This window comes from Ursus arctos, unplaced genomic scaffold (genome assembly GCF_023065955.2).
Source record: "Ursus arctos isolate Adak ecotype North America unplaced genomic scaffold, UrsArc2.0 scaffold_20, whole genome shotgun sequence".
Classification (NCBI taxonomy): Eukaryota; Metazoa; Chordata; class Mammalia; order Carnivora; family Ursidae; genus Ursus; species Ursus arctos.
In genome coordinates this window covers 5,608,190-5,633,075 of record NW_026622875.1, presented here as the reverse complement: position 1 = coordinate 5,633,075, position 24,886 = coordinate 5,608,190, and the positions used below count along the sequence as shown (strand labels likewise).

General features: G+C 40.5%; 2 protein-coding genes across 5 annotated transcripts in view; one reads left to right on the top strand and one right to left on the bottom strand.

The window, feature by feature from the left end:
- The first annotated feature begins 1,956 nt into the window (after window positions 1–1,956).
- Window positions 1,957–24,886, top strand: part of CUNH3orf80 (chromosome unknown C3orf80 homolog) — a 43,583-nt gene continuing 20,653 nt past the window's right edge. Inside the window, exons 1-2 of one of the 3 annotated variants that reach the window (XR_008960607.1) lie at window positions 1,957–3,310; window positions 20,927–21,006. Coding sequence is in view for 1 of the 3 variants with exons in the window: in XM_026497394.4 (XP_026353179.1) it covers window positions 2,247–2,996 (750 nt within the window). In the remaining 2 variants the exon portion in view is untranslated. Of the gene's footprint in view, window positions 4,826–20,926; window positions 21,007–24,886 lie in introns of those variants that run through there. The other 2 variants (XR_008960606.1, XM_026497394.4) reach the window with 2 other exon arrangements.
- IFT80 (intraflagellar transport 80) overlaps window positions 19,973–24,886 on the bottom strand; it is a 117,308-nt gene continuing 112,394 nt past the window's right edge. For both annotated transcript variants that reach the window (XM_057315862.1, XM_057315861.1), the window contains one exon: window positions 19,973–21,715. In XM_057315862.1, coding sequence (XP_057171845.1) covers window positions 21,605–21,715 — 111 coding nt within the window. In that variant the 3' untranslated portion in view covers window positions 19,973–21,604. The remainder of the gene's footprint in view (window positions 21,716–24,886) is intronic.

Genomic DNA, 24,886 nt, shown 5'->3' with positions numbered 1-24,886 from the left:
TACTACTAGCAGAAATCCTAAAAGATCAGATAATAAAAACCCAAAGAGGCCTTTATATTTTTTTCAACTTCATAGTCAAAGCCCATCTCAAGCTATGAATTGCCTTCCTCCTTGAGATTGTTTGAAACTTGTAATTTGTTTTTTCTTTGGGAAAGTAAGAATTAGTCATAACCAAAGAGAAAACTGCCACTTGTTGCCCTTAGTGGAGTCTCTTCTTTACTCCATTTAGTGGCAGCTGGGAGTACAGACCTGGGTTTATTCCATGCTAGGGGAGGAATTTTTTCCCCCATAATGGTGAACATCTAGCCAAGTTCCTTGAATATAGAAAACGTTCAATGTAAATTTGGCAAAAGAATGTGTGAATAAAAGAATAATGCAATGTTCATTGTTTAAAAATGAATCACTTCCATTCCTTTGTCTGACTACAATTCAAAACCCCTTGATAATCAAGCTTTACAAAATAGGTTTAAGGTCTCCCTACAGAGAAATAGACCATGGCACAGAGAAATGTTGTGGCTTCAGGAGAGCTTAGAAAGAAGGACCCGTGCTCAGCCAAGTTTCACATGAAGTAACTTGTCTGAGCGACACTTCCAAGCTCCTCCAGAAGGAGAAAGGATTGTTTTCGAGTATGAGGCAAAGTAAGGTGTTCCCAGCAGCAGAAATATTTTAAATGTGTTCGTTTAGGCAGAGCAACGGCCTGTTGAAATCAAACCACCACCCCTAACCTTGCTCCATAAGGCTTTTAGGGAGATACAGTGTGACTTACTCTGTGTGAAATCTGCTTTTACCTGGCTACATTTGAATCCTGCTTGTCTCTACACATTTCCTTTACTTTTACTTTTTTCTCTCACTGACTATGGAGTTTCCCGTTGGATTTCTCTACAGGGGTCCTAGTGTTTAAGGGGTGAAGGAATGAATAAATCCGAATCCTAAAAAGATTACTATCTGTTTCAATCTGCTTTAATAAAAGCGCAAGCTCCTGGCTTCTCCAACGCTGTCACTCTAAGAGGCTGCTCAAGGCCACCACCCAGCAGAAGCGCCTGCGGGTCAGGAAGCGCCGGAACTGCCTTCCCTCCCCAAATGCGCTAAGGGCCATCCCCAAGGACTAGTGACTTCAAGAACCTGTATTCTGTCCCCTGTGCTAAGTGAGAGAGAGCACAGACTCCCTTTACAGGCAAACTTTGCAAACAAGAATAACCTTGAGAAAGACCCTTTGTATGCAGATCAATGCTCAGGAACGTTGCCAACCACTTACAACTCCCCTTTGACATTTCACAGATGTGTTTTCATGCTGGAGAAGAGGCCTCTTTCAACCCAACACCCAAATCCCTGCTTTTTGCCTCGGGTGCTGCTTTGTGCCTCGGGTGCATGGAGGCTTATCGGATGAGCCTCTGGGGAAATATGTGCCCCCTGTCTTCTCCTTGGTCAACTAGAGTCACCCTGGCAGAGGGCTCCCCTGCCTGGGGGGGGGATACTTCTGTGGTGCCTAGACCTGAGTCTCTCCGGGGAATTCTCTTATCTGTTCTGGAGGTCTCAGGGAGTTCCAACTTCTCAGCCCCAAGGATCTGCCCAGAACCATCCGGCGGTCCCCAACCCCCAAGCTCTGGGACGGCTGCGGGGCTGCGCTAGCCATTAATGGCCATCATTCATTTTTAATCAGAAAGATCACAAGAAAGATGGTAAGCGAATCCCAGTCGCAAGTCAATTTAAATAACATTCCTGGGGAAATCCAATCACTTAAAACTGAGACACCTACGCGAGCAAGAGCCCCCACCCGACTAGCGGGGAAGAGCGCGACGGCTGAATTAATCGAGATCAGGGGGCTCCCGGGCTCAGCGCGGAGCGTTAACCCTTCCAGCCCCGGAAGGTGACAAGGGGGGCTTGGGAGAGCGCGGCCCGCGGGGCGAAAATGCCCACGGCAGCCACGCACAGGCTGCCTCTGCCATCTTGGGCGGCTCCGAACGCCCTGAGCCCGGCCCGGGAGGCCGGGCGCGCGGGGTTAAGGTCAGAAGCTCAGGAAGCCGCTCCGGCTGCGAGGAGCGGCCGCCTCCCGCAGCCTCGGCGCGCCTTGGGCTCCTCCTTCCGCCCAAGCGTGGCCAAGTGAGGACTGCTCCGGCCGCAGGTAGCGGAGGCGCGGGAGGCGGCGCGCGGGACCCAGCGGAGCGCCCGGGGAGGGGCCGACGGACGCGCGGACAGACGGATCCCCCAACCCCCTCCCCGGACATTTGCGACGGTCCGCGCCGGCCATGTGCGCACCCGGGGTCACAGCGGAGGGCCTGTCGGTGGCGCCGGCACCGCCGCCGCTGCTGCCGCTGCTGCTACTGCTGGCGCTGGCGCTGGTGGCGCCCTCGCGGGGCGGCGGGGGCTGCGCGGAGCTGGCGTGTGGCGAGCGGGAGCGCTGCTGCGACGCGGCCAACGCCACAGCGGTGCGCTGCTGCAAGCTGCCGCTGCACGCCTTCCTCGACAACGTGGGCTGGTTCGTCCGCAAGCTCTCCGGGCTGCTTATCCTTTTAGTGCTCTTCGCCATCGGCTACTTCCTGCAGCGCATCATCTGCCCCAGCCCACGCAGGTACCCGCGCGGTCAGGCGCGGCCCGGGCAGCCACGGCCCGGGCCGCCGGGGGGCGCAGGGCCGCCGGGGGCCGCGGGGCCGCCCGACGACGACGAGGACGACTCGCCCGCGCTAATGCGCGACGAGGCGGCCGCCGGCTCTCAGGACTCGCTGCTGGACAGTGGCGGCGGGGGCCGAGGCCGGGGAGGCGGCGGGCGCTCGGCCCCCTCCTGCGCCTCGGAGCACGAGCTTCGCGTAGTCTCGCCGGTCTTCCTGCAGCTGCCCAGCTACGAGGAGGTCAAGTACCTACCCACCTACGAGGAGTCCATGCGGCTGCAGCAGCTCAGCCCCGGGGAGGTCGTGCTGCCCGTGTCGGTGCTCGGCCGCCCGCGAGGCGGCGGCGCCGGGGAGTCCGACGGCGGCGAGGGCCGCTTCCCGCTCATCTGAGCGTCCGGGACCGCTCGAGGACCGCGCGGACCGAGCGGGGCTAGGGGGCTGCGGGTGGGACGCAACGACCGAGGTGGCCGCTGCCACCGCCGACTGCCTCAGACCCCGCCTGGCACCCGGGGCGAATCGCCTGGCGCCTGGGTTGGAGTCACCCCCACTCCCGCTTTCCCTCGGGATCTTAAGTTGCCCTATGTTTCATTCGGTTCAAGGAAACGTTAGGCGCGCGCGGCGGGGGCGACAGCAGCGGACGAGGCTGGAGCGCAACTTCGAAGGACGTGCCCGCCCTCAGCCTCTCCTCAGACCTGTGTTCACTCGTAAGTGCCTGCTTTCCGAATCAAAGAGAACACGTGAGACCTTTAGTGCGTCGGGAGAAAGGCAGTCACCTTTAGGGATGAGGGAAAGGGACGCGGTTCCATACCTCTGCCTCTCGCCTGGACAGGTCACGGTCTCCCAAGATGGGCGGAGGGCGAGGAGCGTAGGGGCGCGCGGCGGCTGGAGCCTGCTGCGCGCGCTCGGGGAGAGCAGCACCTGGGTCTGATGGAGCCCCTCCCTCCCTTGCGGAGAACCCCCAAAAAACCCCTTGGTATCTTCCTGGCCAAGCAGAGTCACAGCTGATGGCTCCCAATACCGGGAGGGATACCCGTGATATCCAGTTAGGTGCTGGAGCGATTGAAGAGGCAGCCATGAGGTATTTCCGAAGTCCGTGCTCTTAATAAGGTACAGTTGGACTTCTAACTTCTCAGTAACTGAGAAGATATTCCTATTTATTTATCTTTTATTTTTATATTTTTACCATGTTTTGAACGTATCAGAATTGTATTTGTGCAATTAATGACAAGATAATCGCCTTTTCCTCTTTTTTAGGCCTTCATGGCCTGGGAATTGTCTCATTATTGTTTAATAAAATATTGGACATGATTTCATTTACAATGGGAAGAAAAGGAGGCATGGTCAAACGAGAAAACATGTGACGTAAAACACGTGAAGGATATCTTATTTTCACTATTTGAGAAGAATATATTTTATTTTTAGTACTGTGGCATAATATGCAACTTTTTGTAATGACTGTAGATTGTGTAGTCTAGGTCTTAATTGTATCATTCACCACATAGTTATATGTAGAAATGATTGATACATATACTCCATACCAGGAAGCACGATGTCATGCGCTTTTCCCTTTATCTTAAAATACATTCCACACCATGACACAAAACGTAAGAACTTGTGACTTTTCAAAGCCATAATGTGCCAGTGTTGTACTACAGAAGGATTTAGTCAACATGTCCTAAGAAAAAATCAATGTCATTGTTTCAGTTCTACCATTCTATGAAATGTCCTTTAAGCAAATGGTAATATAAAATAATATATTAAAATGCATTATGTATAATGTACATATGCGCATAGTCTGTGTACAATATACACATTGTATACCATAGAGTGACTACAGTTTATGACTGCCACGAAAGGAAAAGAAGGAAAACAAAAGGTTTTTCTGCTTGGGAAAGGATGAATGTTACATTAAGAAAGATTTTACATGTGAGCCTCACATATATATCTAGAAACATTGTTCTTATGATTGAAAAAGTTTGACAGTCCTGAGATTGTATTAGAAGAAACCGATTTGACTAATTTGAGAAGTGATTTAATTGTGAAATTAATTTGAGAAAATGACGTACACTTTTAAAAGCTAATAGAAAAAGTCTGACAGTTCTAAGTCTGAATTGTAATAGAAGAGAATGGTCTACTCCAAACTGCTAAAAGCTAATGACCCTGTCATTAAAAGTGTTAATGAAAACACAGAAAAACATTAAAATCTTTCTCTGTGCAAATTGTATCAGATGTGTGACTATATGGCAATGTATTAAATTATGAAATGTGTCTTTGTTCTTTAAAAGCAATTTTAAGCTGTGATTGGCAAAACAATAAGGAGTTGAGACTATTTGAAATTGAGAATGGTACAAGATTTAATGAAATCACATCGTATCGAATAATTGCATATATTAATGTTATTCAGACACTAAATTTCAGTTACATGTCGCTATCAATACCACCCACCATTCAAACAAACAGGAAAGTCACCATAATCTTTTAAATTATTTATCCTTTGAGGGTATTCTGTTTTAGACACATCTTAAAATTCGCCCATATCCAAAACATCAACATGACTATCCAAGTACCAGTATGTGAAGTATATCTTATATGTTGCTATTACTAGCATCTTGAGCTTTGCAACAAAATCTTGTAAAAATACACTTATAATACGAATCAAGTGTATTTCCCTTGTATCAACTACGGAACATTTCTCTCCCTAGAATTCAGAATGTCTATAATGTAATACTAGTCATGCAGTGAGGTTCCGTTGAATTTTAAGGTTACAACAGATTTTACACTTTTTTTTTTTCCTACACATCTCACAAGCTTTTATGCACACCTCTCAGTTAATAAAAACGAGTTTGACTCTGGTTTTTTTCTTGCACTTCATTGACTTACCAAGCACAATTTTGTGGGGGGAAAAATTCTTAAAAACTACTTTTATTAGTGATAAATGAACATGTTTCATGGTAACATACACACACACACACACATATAACATACCCTGTTAATACACCTAGAACCTATGTGTTCACAACGCTAGAATGCCTGGATAGAAACATTTTTAAAGCACTAAGGGTGGTATCTAGGTGTATCAGTTTTATAGATTTCACCTGGAAGTTATTTATTACATAGAACTGGTAGAAAATAGAAATGTAGAAAACATTAATGTAGAAAAATTATTCTCTCACCTGAAAATAATTAGTGATGAGATGCTGATTTTACTTATTTGCAATATCTTTTTATATAGGTGAGGGCACACAAACACATATATATATGCACATATTTATGTATATATAAAATCATCAGTTGCTTAAAAGCATGACTTTTCATATTTTTCAATTATGTGTATTATATAATTATATATATGTATGCACACATATATGAAATCTGTTGCTTAAAAGCAATTTGTTGGTGTTCAGTATCGTAAACAAGGGGGAAATGTCTTCTTGAGATAGAATGACAGTTTCAAGAGGCCACTAATTCAACCATGGAAAATGGCTTTGGCAATTATGCCAAAGGGCATGAGGTTTACTATAGAAGGAAAACAAGATTCAGTTGTAAAGGATGAAGGGAATATTAAGGAAATGGCCTCAACAGTTTAAAAGACAATATGCTGAGTACCTCAATGTTGTACTTTATGTATACAGTTTCTCTCAAGTGGAATAAAGGAAACAGTTCACAGCTGGAACTTACTATGTTATAAACACAAGTATGGTGTTCAGATTTATGTTCTGCATTGACTTCTGTAAAAATTTCATGAACATAATTAATTTGGATTTCCTGATTGAAAGAAACAATGACGAGCAGTTTTATCTTGAGCAGGCCAGCATTGACCATCTCTCCAAAACTGTACATTGCAGACAACCGATCAGTAATAGAATATTTGGCAAGTTTGTATCTGACCTCACTAGTTTACAATTTACTTTCCCATTCACCTTTCATCCACTGGGAAAAGATAGTAGGCTAAGGGAAGGTATTTTATCAGCAAAGAATGAATCAGCAACCAGTTAATTATAAGGAATTAAGACATCGTTTCTTACATAGAGATGGAAAGGATGTCTTCTTTTTTTTAAATTTTGCCTATAAAATACTCAAATGTCAAATAAAACCAATACTTTAATTATATTTAAATACATACAGAACCAAGTTTTATTTAACAGAATTCACTTTTAATTTTACAGCAAAAATTTTACATTTATACTTGCCATCCAACTAAACATTATCACTTTTTTTTCTCTTCAACTTCTTAGCTAAGCACCTCCATTGTCTTGCTCTCTCTTGGTTCTTATTTTCTTTCTTCATATGTTGTTATCTTGCTTTGCATTTTCAGTATTTGTTTTCACTAAAACACATCTCACAGGACTCCAAGTTGCTCTTTTCTGTGATTTAATATTACTCTGGCTATGGCTTGGTCTTTTGCACAAAGTTTCTTCTTTTCATAAACATTATTTTCCAAAGTGTTCTTTTTTTTTTTTTAAAGATTTTATTTATTTATTTTTCAGAGAGAGAAAGAGAGCACAAGCGGGGGGAGCAGCAGGCAGAGAGAGAAGCAGGCTCTCCTCTGAGCAAGGAGCGGGATGCAGAGTTCAATCCCAGGACCCTGGGATCATGACCTGAACCAAAGGCAGATGCTTAACCAACTGAGCCACCCAGGTGTTCCCCAAAGTGTTCTTTGTTTTCTATTTGCATCTGCTTCTGTTGGTTTCCAGTTTTGAGCCAGGTGGTTTTTCCTTTTTATCCACTAATGGACTGTAAACATATTTCTCATTATTCTTATCAATAGAGATTTTCTCTCTCACTGAGCAAATGATTGTATCTTTGCAGCTCTCTAGAAAGAATTTTCATTTTTCTAGATCTCAATAATTCTTTTTTTTTAAGATTTTATTTATTTATTTATTTATTTATTTATTTATTTATTTATTTGACAGAGAGAGAGATAGCCAGCAAGAGAGGGAACACAAGCAGGGGGAGTGGGAGAGGAAGAAGCAGGCTCCCAGCGGAGGAGCGTGATGTGGGGCTCGATCCCAGAACGCCAGGATCACACCCTGAGCAGAAGGCAGACACTTAACGACTCAGCCACCCAGGCGCCCCTCAAACAATAATTCTTGATTTGCCTTTTTATCTTTTTGCTTCCTCACCTGACATTTTCTGGAGGGATTGTCAGCACTTTTCTCCCTACCTTTCCCTAAAAATGTACTCTGATATATTTATAAGGACAAAGAATTAGACCCTTGCATCTTAGTAGTGACAGGGACCTTATTCTGGCTTCCAGACCTCAAGTATGTTATATGTCCCTTGACTGCTATATCTTTATGCTTCTGTATTTTTCTCACAGACATCTTTGTGGTTTCCTCTGTGTCATTTTATCTGAGGAATGGTTAACTATTTTCTTCTTATTCTTGCTCACAGACATTCTATTTTTTATACCAGATAAATGATCATATTCTATTTTTATAGGGAAGATTTTATTTGAGCCTCTAGACCTGAAATAAGCTTGATTTTGTATTGATTGCTATACCTTTGACATTCTTATGGACTTCTGCATAGGCTCCTCTTCAACTTCGGTGTATGGTACCACTGTTCACTGGGTCGACTAGACGGTACCTCTAACTTTATATTTCTTTTATCCCTGCTTCTAGATGATCTTGAAGAATCTAGTGTATTGTTTAAGATTTTATCCGAGGAACTGTCAATAGTTTTATCTCTGACTCTCATTGGCTACATTTGTTTCTTCATAAGAAGGATCAGAATTCTCCAGATTTACATCTGTTTTATTTCAGTTTGTGGGAATTTTCTCTTATGTATGTTCTCTGATGTATTGACCAAAGATTTTACCAGATCAAAATTAATTTTTATTATTTTCCTGGGTCTTAAAAGTATCCTCTCTTTGTGTGTAGGTTTAACTTTTTTCTTGCAAGCTGTTCACTGGTTTGTCGCATTTCCCCATGTGCATACTCCCTGTTGAAGTAGCCAAGTGCTGAGATTCCTATAGATTTACACCAGTTTACTTCTTCCTCTTATGTTACAGTCTCTTTTTTCCAGAGCTCCATCTTCTGAGTTTTTCTCTTGGAAGCTCTTCACAGTATTCTTTCATTTTTCTTTATTTGAAATTTTTCTGTTGCTAGCAGCAATGAGACCCCTGAGTTCTATATTGGTTCCATATCTGTGTCTGTGATAGAGGGACAATGCTGACTCAGCTCTGCTTGAACATTAAGTTCCTATTTCTTCCATTCATCTCTGCACATTATCTGTTGGACTAGATCTAAACAAATGTTTAGATTCTTGAAACTCTTTTTTTGGTTTTGTTTTTTAGGGTAGATCTTGCTCTTTGACTAACTCTGTTTTGCATGTTCTTAGGCCACGCCTCCTCTGTTCGGAGGCATGAGTTTGGGATTCATATGCACAAGGGCTACAAGAGTGACCTTGAGTGAGATCTCCCAGTCTATCTTTATTTTCTATCTTTATTTTCACTAAATCAAACACTTCTTCAAATCCACTATAGTCGACTTCCAAACATCATGTCTTTTGTTTGGCGTCTTCAAATTCACTTTCCTTCCCCCCCCCCCATGGTTTCAGTAAAGTGCTAATAACTATTGACTCCAGGTTTTCTTTGGGTGTTTCAAAAAATTTTTTTGTATGGTCTTCTACATTTTCTTTTCACTGAAAAATATGCACACTCTGTGTATGTTCTGATATTTTTTTTCTACTACTCGCTTTTCTTGAGTAGTTTCTTTTCACATCTTTTACTATAGATGTTTTAGGTTTCTCTTGTCACTTCCCCCATGTATCTGAACCCTTCCTAAGGAAGGATGTGAGTAAGCTTTTAAAATTTGGAATTGCTGTACATATTGTAATGTCTGCCAGATTTTCTACTGAATGCACCTTAGCAGTTTTCCTAAGTTTTTTTCATGCCTGTAGGATTTTCTTTCAATTCCCATCTCTGTTTTGGAGCTGTTCTGAGGTTCTTGACACCTGTCAAGTCTTCTACTCGGTTCTTTTCTTTACGAATTTTGTCTGTTGGTGCCTGTTGGGTCTTCTCTGGGTTTAGTCTTTCCCACGGAAGTTTTCAGAAGTTTCCTGATTGTTGTCAGTTCCGTGGATTCACATTTCTCTCTGGGAGCTGTCCCGAGCTTCCTGATTGTCTTATATTCTGGGGTCCACCGATTGCTGTGTCGTGTTTGATGCTTGGCTCCTGTTGAGTCTTCTACTGGGCCTCTTGACACCTGTGAGTGAGGTTTTTACCTTTTCCACATTTCCACTGGGTGATGAGGAGTTCTTGTTGCTTTCGCTCTCTGGTTGTATTACTTGCTTTGAGGTTTTTATAAGCTCTTTGATGCCTTCAGATCTTCCACAAAGTCTGCATTTTCCTCATTTGTCCCCAGCGTCTCCTGAGTATTCTTAGATTTTCTCATCATTCTGGTTTGTGCTTTGGACTGTTCTCAGCTTTTTGTGTACATCACAACCATTTATTTATTTCTCTGGTTCTGTTGGTGTTTGCAGGAATTCTTTGATACCTGTCAGGTCTTCCGAGGGCTCTGGTTTTACCTTAGGTGTTTTCAGCAGCCTCCTGATGATGCCTGTTAGAATTTCTACTGGTTCTGGATTCTGTTCCTAAGCGTTCTGTGAATGTTATCATCATTTGTTTGTTCCTCTGGGTTTGTAGGAGCTCTCTGATGGCTGCCAGGTCTTGCATGGGTTCTGGTTTTATTTTAGGTGCTCTCAGCATTCCTGTGAGAATTCTTAGTTTTTACGGAGTCTGCACGCTCTCCTAAGCTTTCTGCGAAACTAATTGCCATTTATTTGTTCCTGTTTCTTTTGGTGTTTGCTGGAGCTTTCTGATACCCGCCAAGTCTTCCACAGGTTCTGCCTTTTCCTCAGGTGTTTTTAGCAGTCTCTTGAGTCTGAGAGTTTCTACAGGCCCGGATTCTGTTTTGGGGTGCTCCGAAGCCTTTTGTGGACACCTAATTTCATTTTAATCTGTTTAAAATTAATAATTTCATAAGTTAATTCCTGAAATATATAGTCCTGTGTGTGAGTTCGGGCAATTCATTTTGATAACTTCAATAGCATTTCTAACATTTCTAGCTCTGATTTAAAATTTGGTAGCAACTGACATTGTGGCTGTTTTTCTAAAGAGTAAAATGTAAATGTGCACATTTTTAGACATAAGCTTGGCCGCTGCTGTAGGGGGTGGCACTCTTCACTTGCTACCATGATAATTATAACAATGGTAATGATAATTCGTTGAATGCTTATGTATGCCAGGCACTGGGCGAGGCATCTTACATATATTATCTCATTTAAAATTCATAACAGGAGGAGCTAAAGATTTTTTTTTTTTTTAAGATTTTATTTGAGAGAGGTGAGCGCAAGTTGGGGGGAGGGGCAGAGGAAGAGGGAGAGGAAGCGAGAATCCTAAGCCGGTTCCGCTCAGTGCAGAGCCTGACCTGGAGCTCGATGTCATGACCCTGAGACCATGACCTGAGCCCAAATCAAGATTCAGATGCTCAACTGACTGAGCCACCCAAGTGCCCCCAAAGGCACTAAGGATTATTAACCCCATTTGACAGATGAGAAAGGTGCAGACGGAGAGGCAGAGTAGCGTGCCCAAGTCACACGGTGATAAGTAGAAGATCCCGGAAGCAGACCCAGCCTGTTTGACTCCAGAGCTGGTACTCTGAACCACTGACGTTTCCCCATGCAGTTAATTTAACCTCGCACAATAGCTTACCGTTGGAACTGGCTGTGGCTGCACAGCGTCACGGCAGAATCACTTCTTGTTTTTTTCACAAGCAAAATGAGGTAGCTATTACTTGTTAATTGCTGTTTAAAGAAACTGTTATTAAAAATATAATAGAATCTAGGCCAGAAATCTTTAATGACTCAAAAACTATTTGTGGAAATGCAGGAATGTTTTATGGATAAAACCTGAAATGGTCAACAAAAACAAGGCAGATAATTGTTTTTTGCATTTCATTCAGCCAATTCCTTCAGCACCAAGTGTGCCTTCTTCCTGGTCTGACGTCTTTAACTTTAAAAATTGAAAAACATTTCTTTAAAATGGCTGGTAAATCTTGTCCAATATCTTTTTTTTTTTTTAACATGTCTTCTTTTTATTTTGCTTTGTGTGGGCTTTAGGATATCTCTTAATTTTTTTTTTTAATGATTTTTTATTATATTATGTTAGTCACAGTACAGTACATCCCCGGTTTCCGATGTAAGGCTCGATGATTCATTAGTTCTGTATAACACCCAGTGCACCATGCAATACGTGCCCTCTTTACTACCCATCACCGGTCTATCCCATTCCCCCGCCCCCCTCCCCTCTGAGGCCCTCAGTTTGTTTCTCATAGTCCATAGTCTCTCATGTTTCATTCCCCCTTCTGATTACCCCCCCTTTCTTTATCCCTTTCTTCCCCTACTGATCATCCTAGTTCTTATGTTCCATAGATGAGAGAAATCATATGATAGTTGTCTTTCTCTGCTTGACTTATTTCACTTAGCATTATCTCCTCCAGTGCTGTCCATGTTGTAGCAAATGTTGAGAACTCGTTCTTTCTGATACCTGAGTAATATTCCATCGTATATATGGACCACAACTTCTTAATCCAGTCATCTGTTGAAGGGCATCTCGGCTCCTTCCACGATTTAGCTATTGTGGACATTGCTGCTATGAACATTGGGGCGCATATGGCCCTTCTCTTCACTACGTCTGTATCTTTGGGGTAAATACCCAGTAGTGCAATGGCTGGATCATAGGGTAGCTCAATTTTTAACTTTTTAAGGGACCTCCACACTGTTTTCCAGAGTGGCTGTACCAACTTGCATTCCCACCAACAATGTAGGAGGGATCCCCTTTCTCCACATCCTCTCCAACAATTGTTGTTTCTTGCCTTGTCTATTTTTGCCATTCTAACTGGCGTAAGGTGGTATCTCAGTGTGGTTTTGATTTGAATTTCCTTGATGGCTAATGATTTTGAACATTTTTTCATGTGTCTGTTAGCCATTTGTATGTCTTCATTGGAAAAGTGTCTGTTCATTTCTTCTGCCCATTTTTTGATTTGTTTATTTGTTTCTCGTGTATTGAGTTTGAGAAGTTCTTTGTAGATCTTGGATACCAGTCCTTTATCTGTAGTGTCATTTGCAAATATATTCTCCCATTCCGTGGGCTGCCTCTTAGTTTTTCTGACTGTTTCCTTGGCTGTGCAGAAACTTTTAATCTTGATGAAGTCCCATAAATTCATTTTATCTTTTGTTTCTCTTGCCTTTGGGGATGTGTCATGAAAAAGGTTGCTTTGGCCGATGTCGTAGAGGTTGTTGCCTATGTTCTCCTCTAGAATTTTGATGGATTCCTGTCTCACATCGAGGTCTTTCATCCATTTGGAGTTTATTTTTGTGTATGGTGTGAGAGAGTGGTCAAGTTTCATTCTCTTGCATGTAGCTGTCCAATTTTCCCAGCACCATTTATTGAAGAGACTGTCTTTTTCCCACCGGATGTTTTTTCCTGCTTTATCAAATATTAGTTGCCCAAAGAGCCGAGGGTCCATTTCTGGGCTCTCTATTCTGTTCCATTGGTCTATGTGTCTGTTTTTGTGCCAGTACCATGCTGTCTTTGTGATCACAGCTTTGTAGTACAGCTCGAAATCCGGCATTGTGATGCCCCCAGCTTTGTTTTTCCTTTTCAACAGTTCCTTGGAGATTCGGGGCTCTTGTCCAATATCTTAAAAAAAAAAAAAAGAATGATTTTTGTATGCTCAGCATAAAAAACAAGAACCATAGAGCCTAAAGTTATCACTAAATCCTCAATGCCAGCTAATATGGAAACAAGAACAAAATAGCTTCCTAAATTAAGATTCTCTTTATATTCTTGTGGTAGAATATGAGGGTTTGTTAAGACTTTATATAGAATAACGTAATGATTTAGACTGCCCAGGTGAATCTCTAGATTCTAGGTTTACTAGTTATGTGACCATAAACAAGTTGCTTAACTTCTCTAAGGCTATTTTCTTTTCTGCAAAGTGGGGAGAATACCTACCTCAGCTGGGTGTCATATTAAGTTATGTATAAGAAATACTTACCACTGTGCCTGGCACATAAAAATGTATTTCGAGTGCCACGGCACACACAGTGGTTGACACTGGGCTCCTGGTAGGAAATTCAGATAAACTTGTGTAAATTCAAAAACTTTTCCAGTTAATCATGGGCATTAATGACTTGAATTAAGAGTAGAAACACTTTTATGAAAATCAAAAATTAACTTTATTTAAAAAATTGTCAGCTGGTTTTGGTTGAGGTGATACACTGTGGGTGAAAGTCAGGGTAAGAAAAGAGAAATGCGGTTTGGACAGGCAAGGAAGGACCAGGAGTGGCAGACTAAATCAAATGAGAAGGGTTGAGAATGTGGATAACTTGATGTCAAGGAGCAGGTAGAGTGGGAGACAGGTAGGAAGGTGTTAGAAAGCTAGGCCAGTGCAGTAGGAGATTGGGATACAGGATCTTGAGACTTCGCTTATAGAGAAGCTCTGGGTGAGGACAAAGTGGAAACCATGATCTTGGAAGTGGGTCCCGGACAGTGGACATGAGGGCTTTAGGAGTAGAGGAGGGTACAGGTTTTGGGGGCTGGAGGGATAAAAGGACAAGTAGAGGAGAGCAAGTCATTGAGAGCAAATGCATGGCCCAATGGACATTGAAACCCACCTCAGGTGTGATAGAACTGAGTCTGGTAGAAAAGTGTTTATATAGACATTTCTAATTTTTAACCTGAAGAAAGAAAGCCAAGGGAATATAACTGTCATGAAATATTTAAAAGGCAAACTTACAGAAATGGAATAATTTTTTTTTTAACAGGGCTCCAGAAGGTAGAACTTAAAGGTAAAAAAAAAAAAAAAATCAAACTACAAATACATGAATTTTTCCACCTGTCCATCCACTCATCCATGCACTATTCATTCAGCCACCCACCAAAAAACTGATTTGAGGTCGTTTGCAAAAAGGACACACAAAACAAGATCCCCCGAAAGTAAAGGAAGGAATCAAGGCGAAGGGGAAAGGCAAAGCTGCAGAAATAAGGTCATGCCTTGGTTCTGAGCTTTATAGCAGGAGATACAGAGAAAAAGTTCAATGAAGGGATTCAGTGTTTGTAAGTAAAAACCAGATCAGGTGCTTGAGAGCACAGATCTTCCTGGTACTGACAGTTGGAAGAAGTTTCTCCTGAGTTCTCAGAGGACGCTTCTAAAGAAGACACTCTAGGGGACGCCTGGCTGCTCAGTCAGAACACATGACTCTTGATCTTAGGGGTTGATAGTTCACATTGTGCATAGAGCTTACTAAAAAAAAAAAAAAGGACTCTGTAATGTCAAGAATAACACATTCAAAAAAAAAAAAACACATTCAACCATTTTTACATTAAATATATTCCATAGGGCTTATAAACATTAGATCCTCAGTAGAGGCGTAATATTGCAGCTCAGTATAATTTTTCAAGGAATCTAAATAATGTAGTACAGTAACTCAACTCCTAATGCTTTGGTCCAATCCCAAAATAGGTTATATTCTGGAGGAATGGATGACTATATAACCTTCAAATATTTCACCATAAATGTTATTTCCCTCAAGTGTTTTAAAAGCCATTTTGTTGCTTTTTTAAATTACAAAAATTATATTTAAACACACAGCTCCCCTAAAGACTCCACCAAAATAATAATAATAAAAAAAACTGTTAGATCTAATAAACAGTAAAGTTGCAGGACACAAAATCAATATACAAAAATTATGTATACTAATAATGAACTATCAGAAAGAGAAATTAAGAAAATGATCTCATAATTGCATTAAAAAAGAATAAAATATCTAGGAATAAATTTAACCAATGAAGTGAAAGATCTGTACGCTGAAAACTATAAGACATTGATGAAAGAAATAGAAAAAGACACAAATAAATGAAATAATATTCTGTGTTCATAGATTGGAAGAACTGATAATTGTTAAAATGTTAATTTTATCCAAAACAATGATTCAAAGCAGTCCCTATAAAATTCCAATGTCATTTTTCACAATAATAGAACAAAAAATCCTAAAATTTGTATGGAACCACAAAAGACCTAAATAGCAAAAGCAATCTTGAGAAAGAACAACAAAGCTGGAGGTATCACACTTCCTGATTTCAAGCTATACTATAAAGCTATAATAATCAAAACAGCATGGTATTGACATAAAAACAGACACATAGATCAATGCAACAGAATAGAGAGCCCAGAAATAAAGCCACATATATATGGTCAATTAACTTATGACAAAGAAGCCAAAAATGTGCAATGGAGAAAGAGCAGTCTCTTCAGAAAAGGGTGTTAGGGAAAATGGACACATGCTACATGCAAAAGAATGAAACTGGACCACTATCTCAGACCATACACAAATATAACTCAAATGGATTAAAGACTTGAACATAAGACCTGAAACTATAAAACTCTTGGAAGAAAGCATAGCGGTTAAGCACCTAATAGGCTTAGGCAATGATTTTTTTTGGATTTGACAACAAAAGCAAAGTCAACAAAAGCAAAAATCACTAAGTGGGACCACATCAAACCAAAAACCTTCTTTCTGTACAGCAAAGAAAATCATCAACAAAATGAAAAGGTGACCTACAGAATGGGAAAAAATATTGGCAAATCATATATCTGCTAAGGAGTTAATATATCCAAAACAAAAAGAACTCCTATTAGTCCATAGGAAAAAAAAATCCTATTTTAAGAATGGGCAGAGGACCTGAATAGACATTTTTCCAAGGCTTACAAATAGCCAACAGGTACATGAAAAGGTGCTCAAGATCACTGATCATCAAGGAAATGCAAATCAAGACCACAATGAGATCTCACCTGGGGGGAGGGGCAGAGGAAGAGGGAGAGAGAAACTCGAGTAGACCACACTGAGCATGGAGCCCACTGCGGGACTCCATCTCATGACCCTGAGAATCAGACCTGAGCTAAAACCAAAAGTCTCACACTTAACTGACTGCACCACCCAGGTGCCCCCATTCTGCAGCTTTTTAAAATGATAATGATTAAAGACATCTATTAATATGGAAAAACATCCATGGTATAGTGTCATTAAATGAAAAGGACCAGTAATAAAATCATATTACAAATAAACGCACACAGACGCATACAAGAAAATTATGTTTTGTTGTTTTTTTTAAAGATTTTATTTATTTATTTGACAGAGATAGAGACAGCCAGCGAGAGAGGGAACACAAGCAGGGGGAGTGGGAGAGGAAGAAGCAAGCTCATAGCGGAGGAGCTTGATGTGGGGCTCGATCCTATAATGCCGGGATCACGCCCTGAGCCGAAGGCAGGCGCTTAACCGCTGTGCCACCCAGGCGCCCCAAGAAAATTATGTTTTAAAACCCATATTTTATGTCACTACACTGAGATATTCCAACAAATGTATAGATCTTCCAGTCTGTTTCTGTTTAAATTTTTAACTACTCAGGTAATAACAAATACATCTTCCTATAAAAAAGAAAACATTACGACAAAATCCCCCCTAACACACCCACCCCTAATCCCTGCCCACTCCTTCAACCTGAGATTAAACCACTGTGTGGTGCGTATCCTTCCAGAATATTATCTGTATATTTTGACTACATGGAGATGTATTCATAGTAGATACATACAATACTATTTTGCACTGAAGGTTTTTGTTTCTGTGCAATCTTATTACATGTGTAGCTTTGGGTAGCCACCACCCCAATCAAGAGGAAGAATCATTCCATTTTTACAGAGCTCCTCACGCCACCCTTTAAGATAGCCCTATAGCCACACGCACCCCCTCCAGTTAATCCTTAACTCCTGACATCCACTGCTCTGTTTTCCATCGCTGTATTTTGTTATTTTAAGAACATTACATAAATGGCATCATACAGTGAATAAACTTTTGAGATTGATCGGCATAATTCCCTAGAGATCTACCCAGACTGTTGTGTGTAGCAATAGTTTTAACTGTTGAATAGCATTTCATGATATGGATGTACCACAATTTGTTAAACCATCCACCCATTGAAAATCTATTATGAATTGAGCTACTATGAACATTTGTGTACAGTTGTGTATTTTTGCATGAACATAAGTTTTCATTTCTCTGGGATAAATGTCCAAGACAGTAATTCCTGGGTTATGTATAGGTTTGTGCATGTTTAGTAGGCAAGAAACTGCCATACTTCTTCTGTTAGTGGCTGTAACACTTTATGTTCCTACCAGCAATATATGAGTGAGCCAGTTTCTTTGCATCCTTGCCAGCATTTGGTGTTGTCACCAGTTTTTATTTCAGCCATTCTGATTGTTGAAGTTTCAGTTTGCATTTCCCTAATGACTAAGACGTTGAACACATTTTCATGGGCATAATGTGCCATCTGTATATTCCTCTTCGGTAGAATGCCTGTTCGTGTCTTTTGCCCATTTTCTGATTGAATTGTTTGTTTTTTACATTCACATGATAGTTCTTTAGATATTCTGATGCAAGTCCTCTGTCAGATATGTGGTTTGCGTACTAAGTGACTAAGTCACTAAGAGTCCTTTTCAGTTTTTGTCAAAGTTCTACATGCACATATCTAAGTAGACACATACTTTTTTTTCCCCTTCCCATATCACCTTAACTTTCTTTTTCCTACCTGGTGCCGTGGTCCCTGGGCCAAGGCTGCAACTACAATGCTAGAAGCAGGAATGATTCCTGAGCAACAAACCACTTTAAAATATTTGCCAGGATTCCTAAGGGCCTGATGCGTGGGCTGTGCTTTCACTCTATCTGACAATATTGGGGCTAAAAATGAATAAACTATATAGCCTATGGGTAGAAATAGACCACTAAGTCTGTACCTGTATAACCCTGCCCTACAGGAATGCGAGTAGACTAAGGGAGAGACTTGCTAGACTTGTGTAGTTGCTTGCAATCTAGACCAGCACAGCGGCTGAACCTAAGGTGCCTTCCAAAGGTGAAGAGGTTTGGATAAAAATGGAGAGGAGGAATAGTGCTAAGAATAAAGGAATGAATAAATGTTATGCAATGAGAAAATTCCAATATTAATGCTTGGAAGGAAGCTTGGAGCAAGAGAAGAGATTGTCTTTTAGCTCAATTATACCAGATGCCTGGAAGTGTGAAGCTGAGACCACTCCTGTTTTTGGAACTTGACAAGATTAAATGGAAGGAAGCCTGCAAACCTAAGTGCCCTCACTCTGAGAGACATTCTGGTCCTGGGATGTGGTGACAATTGGACTAATTATTAGAGACTGGATGGGACTCTAGTAATGTGCCAAAATCTTTTGACTCTTATTTTTCAGGTTATGTCTATCATATGTGATATGCTATTACACACTGGCATTGTTGAAAAGATAGTACTGATATTGATAATCAAATGTTTTGGGAAATTGATTAACAGATTCTTATCCTTACCCCACATTGACTCTTCTAAATGTTACTGTATCTTTTATACTCAGGTATAAAAGATCCCATGGTCAAAGACCAGGGGATGACCTGTGACATAATAAAGAATATATCTGGTCTGAGGTGAGGTGTTGGGGGGTGGCTGGTACAGAGCTTCCAAAACTCTTTGAATTTCCTTAATGATAGAAGTATCTTTGTTATGCTAATGAGGTGACTGTGTGTGTGTGTGTGTGTGTGTGTGTGTGTGTGTGTGTGTGTGTGTGTGAGTGATGGGGGCTAGATAGCTTCAGCATGAGAACAGGTCTGCAGAAAAACCACATGCTTGGAGGGCTAAAACTTTCAGCCACCTGACCTCTAGGGAGAGGAAGAGTTTAATCACATGGCCAGAGATTTAATCAATTATAATAAAACCCTGATAAAAAATTCAGAACAGCAAGGCCTATGAGAGCTTCCTGGTTGGTGAGCACATCAAGGTGCGGGGAGGATGACGGTCCTGGATTCTATGGGGAGAGGGCATGGAAGCTCTATGCCGCCCTGCTTTCCCCCCAGACCTCTCCTTTCTCCTGGACTTTGCTCTATGCATCTCTTCTGCTTGGCTGCTCCTGAGTTGTATCTTTTATAATACAACTGTAGTTGAAAGTAAAGCATTTCAGGGAGCTCAGTGAGTCATTCTAGTGAACTATCAAACCTAAAGGGGCCATGGTAGGAATCCCCAAATTTGCAGCCAAATCAGAAGTGTGGGTATCCTGGGGTCCCCACATGTGGCTGGCAACTGAAATAAGAGCAGTGTAGTTGGGGATCCTGTGCTCTAGTTTGTGGGACCTGACACTAACACTGGGTCTTAGAACACCTTAGTATCAGAACTGTTAGAATGCAGACGTATTTCATTATATTTTTTAACTTTTTAAATTGTAGTAAAATAAATATAAAACTTACCCTTTTAACCATTTTTCTTTTTAAACTTTTTATTGAAATATAATATAAAACATATAAATAAGTACAACTTATAAGTAAACTGCTCAATCATATTTCACAAACTGAACTCACTCTTACACCCAGCACCTGGATGAAGAACAGAACATTTCAACATTCCAGAAAGGAAAAGAAATATATTGAAAAGATGAAACATTTTCATAACAGAAATTTAGATATATTCATTAAAATGGGGGTGAGAGAGGTAATCACTTTCCAATACATATGCATACACCCAGTTTATAATTTACCTTTCCAAAATTTACTTCATGGAGGACTTTCTAAGGAATATTTGTGTTAATGTTCAAAAGCTTTTGTGGCAATAATTTTAGGACAAACTGAATTAAAGTAATCAAAAAGGTTTATCATTTAAGAGTTTCTCAAATTCAGACTCCAGGACTTAGCACCTGAACATTCTCAAATCGGGAGAGAAATGAGGAAAATATTTCTTGCCCATTCTAGATATATTTCTAAAATAATGGTAAGATAGATAGATGGATAACAAAATTTAGCATTTTAACCATTTTTAAGTGTACTATTTAGTAGCATTAAGTATATTCACAATGCTGTGCAACCATCACCACTGTCCATTTCCAGAACTCATTCATTCCAAACAGGAATTCTGTACTCATTAAATAATAACTCCCCATTTCCACTTCCCCCCTGGGCCTGGCAACCACTATTTCTTCTGTCTCAATGAACTTCCCTATCATAGGCACCTCATATAAGTGGGGTCATACAATAGTCTGGCTTATTTCACTTAGCACAATATTTTCAAGGTTTATCCGTGTTGTAGCATGTGTCAGAATTTCCTTCCTTTTAAAGGCTGAATAATATTCCACTGTACCTCTATACCACATTTTGCTTATCTATTCATCTGTTGATAGACATCTTTTTTTTTTAAAAGATTTTATTTATTTATTTGACAGAGAGAGAGACAGCCAGCAAGAGAGGGAACACAAGCAGGGGAGTGGGAGAGAAAGAAGCAGGCTCCTAGCGGAGGAGCCTGATGTGGGGCTCGATCCCAGAATGCCGGGATCACACCCTGAGCCGAAGGCAGACGTTTAACGACTGAGCCACCCAGGCGCCCCGATGGACATCTTTTTTGTCCATGTTTTTGCTACTGTGAATAATCCTGCTATGAACCCTGATGTTCAAATATATATACATTTTCATAAATCCATCCTCATGTATTTTTCTTGTATAAATAAACTTTTGGAACATCTTACAATTTAGAGGTCAAATAAAAATTAAGGATAACATACATTTTTAAGAGTCCAATGTTTTATTATCAGAATTAATATTTGTTCATGCTGAAGATTCAGGGATAAAATAATGGACAAAAACTGGAACATAAGCAACACTACATAAGTGTGTCATACACATACAGGAATATTTAGCTAATTATTGGACTAAAATATATAAAAGATGAAATTATGTCAATTATTTTGTGATTAGTCTTTCTGAATGTACTTTTAGTACTAAATACACAGCAAGTGCTTGTACTTAAAGATTCTGCCTTTTTTTTTAGCACTGAAAATATGATTATCCTTGATTAATCAGAATTAGTTTCAAAAGGTAAAACTTCTTCGAGGTAAGCAAGAAATTTAGTGCCTCAGACCTATATTCTTGCTGGACTGGCTGCTTGATGATCGCTCTCGTTCTTTAGTAATTTCCATTTCAATTTTGGCTCGGATTTTCTCCCAATCTATTTGGAGCTGCAAAAGAAGAAATGTACTGATATTTTATAAAATATCTTTGCTTAATTCAAGGTAACCAAGAACAAAGAAAAATAGAATGATGTCTTCTAAATCACTAGCGAAAAAGAGAGCATGAAAGACAAGTTATGAAATAATGCTAAAAAACATGCCTTAAAGAATAAGACCAAACGAAACAATTACCGCAATAAAAAGCAAAGACTCTCATTATGATTCAAAAGACCAAAATCTAGTTGTAGCTATTTACAAAAGGTACATCTAAAGAGTCCCACGGAGTCTTAGGATTCTGCACAGGTGCCTCAGGGACAGGGGGGAGAAGGTGAAACAAGGGGAAAAATGGACAGGGTCCTAGACATGAGGCCATGTTTCAAACGGGTTAGCACTTCATCTCTTAATGCTGAGGTTTCCATTAGAAGCCTAGCTATGATAAGGAGAGAGGAGCATTTGCTTCTCCTGAGCATATTCTGAAAAAGTGGCTGCTTTGCAACAACTTTTAAAGTAATACAGACATGGTGATGGTTTAGACAATGACAAAAAGATATTAAAGGAAGCGCAGTGAGTAACAAGGCTGGGGACACACAAAAATAATCATAAAAGGTGGTACCATTCTTGTTTCCTTTCCTTTTTTTTTTTTTTTTAAATCTCTTTGCCCAAAATGGGGCAGTTTTCAAACTCACAACCGGAGATCAAGAGTCAGCCAGGCACCCCTGTTCCTTCCCTTTGATCCATAATGCAGTGCCCCCTGCCTTGCCTTTCCCCTAAGCTCATTACACTCGGTGTTAGCAATGGACTCTGTTCTGAGTTCTCTGAACAAATTTCTTTAGGAAAAAGCATTCTATTGTTTATAAAAGTTTGGAGATCACTACATTAGGAATGTGTGTTCTCTCAGGAAAGACACATATAAATTGGGGCCTAGATTAAACTAATTCTGATTTACAATGAAATAAACCCAACTCCTGAGACTGAGCCAAAAGGGATGGGTTTCCCCTTCCATATAGGAGAGCTGAGTGAAATAAGTAGCATTAAACCAGACTGAGGTATTACATGCTGCCTGAGCAGATTTCTCTCAAGTAACTGGGAAATTAATGTAACCTTATCAGGACTTCATGCTTCTTAAAAAAAAAAAAAAAAAAAAAGATTTATTTGAGAGCGGGGGGAGGGGCAAAGGGAGAAGGAGAGACAGAATCTCAAGCAGACTCCCCACTAAGCGTGGAGCCAGAAGTAGGCCAATCCAACAACGTTCAGATCATGACCTCAGCCAAAATCAAGAGTCAGAGCTTAACTGAACACCCCAGGTGCCCCCATGCCTCTTTTATTTTGTGCTGGAAGTTGATGGAATTAAACATGTGGTTCTTTTTTATTCCAATATCTGTCAACTAAATTTCTGTACAGTAATTTGTGGATATTTTGGTCACTTTTCTAAAAAGATAATTCATATGCTTGTCTATAATATATAAAATAGATGAATTAAAAGAATCCCTCCTACTCATAGAAGATGAATGTCTGTGGTAAGATGCAAGTGACAGCTCACTGAAATGTTAGATTATTTGGAAGACTCATTTTTCAGTCAGGCCAGAACTTGATATTTTCAAATGGCAAAACACTCGTTTCTATGTCTAACAAAACATTTGCAAAGAGAAAGACAAAATTTGATTAATGCCTTGGCCTTCTTCCAGCCTTAAGCTGACTTACATATGTTTCTCAAATCCACCGCAGTAAAACCATATATTGACCGCACACTACACAACTGTTGCTCTGTTGCACCAGAAGTCCCTCAAGTAAATTGATGACATCTACATTAGTCACTTGTTATAGTACAGACGGGGGCGTCAGTTGATAGATATCCTATTGAAAATAAATGTTTCACTTTCACTCTGGCATTAATCCAGTTTTAGAATAGTGTTCTACTGATAATTTAGTTCTTAGAATAGAATATTTCTACTAGTGGGTTTTAGATAAGGATGTGCTCATGACAGCTTCCAAGTGACTGACTTCTATACAAAGACACATCTTTTCCTATTAGAGGGAATGTCAGTACTATTTGGCACTTCTTATTCTGGTCCCCAGTAAATTCCTCTCACTCACATAGAAGTAATTCCAAAACCATACCCAATGGCCTTCCATCCTCTAAGTCTCATACTCTCGACTGAAAATCAGCTTCCTCTTTACAGAGAATACAGTAGCCATCAGACACGAATTCACTTAATTTTCTTCTTCACACAAACTAACCTACATCTGTATCCATCTCTGTCTCTTTCGTTCTGTCTCAGGCCAACCTCTTCACTTATGTCCCTGATCCCATCTTCTTCCACTCCACAGGGACATCTGCCTTCAGTTATCACTTACATATTCAATCTCCCTCTCTTCACTGGCTGCTCATCGTCCTTCCCCCTCCATTCTGTCTCCCTGCAAACTACCACCCTCATTCTTCTCATTCCTGACTCTCACTTTCTCCCCAGAGCCCTGTAATGTGACTGTTCCTACTACACTTCATAAACTTTTCACTAATGCCACCATCAAGTGTTTTTATTCTTCATCCTATGTATGATTCAATTACTCATTCAACAAATATTTAGTGCTTACAAATGCCAAGGATCGTGCTAGGTGCAAGGATTCAGCAGTGAACAAAAACATAAAAATCACAGTCTTCATAGAAAGATAAGCAAAGATAACAGTGGAAGATATAAACATATATAAAATGTGGGAAGTGGTAAGAGTTCTGAAAAAGGAAAGGGAAACAGTGAGTGGCAGGGGTGGAGTTGAGGGGAGTGGGTGTTGTGTTTCAAATAGAGTGGTAAGAAAAAGCCTCCCTGAGAAGCTTACATGAAGACCTAAAGAGATGGGTGAGTCCATGAGTATATCTGGGGAAAAGCATGATGACAAAAGGAAGAAAAAGGTCCTGAGGTAGAAGGATTTCCTGGACCTTGTGGACCACAGCTCTCTGAAAAATCACTCAGACCATATAATACCATTCTCTTCTGGTTGGTGCTCTCCCTTCTAAATGTTCTTCCCAGTCTTCTTTTTTTCTCCTGTATCTTTTTCCTAGACAACTCTTAACTCTTATTATTCACCAGGGTTCCAACCACAACTTTTTTATACTTTCCCTAGGAGATCACATCAACTCGCGTAACTTCAACTATGCCTACATGGTCATGACTATACATTTATTTA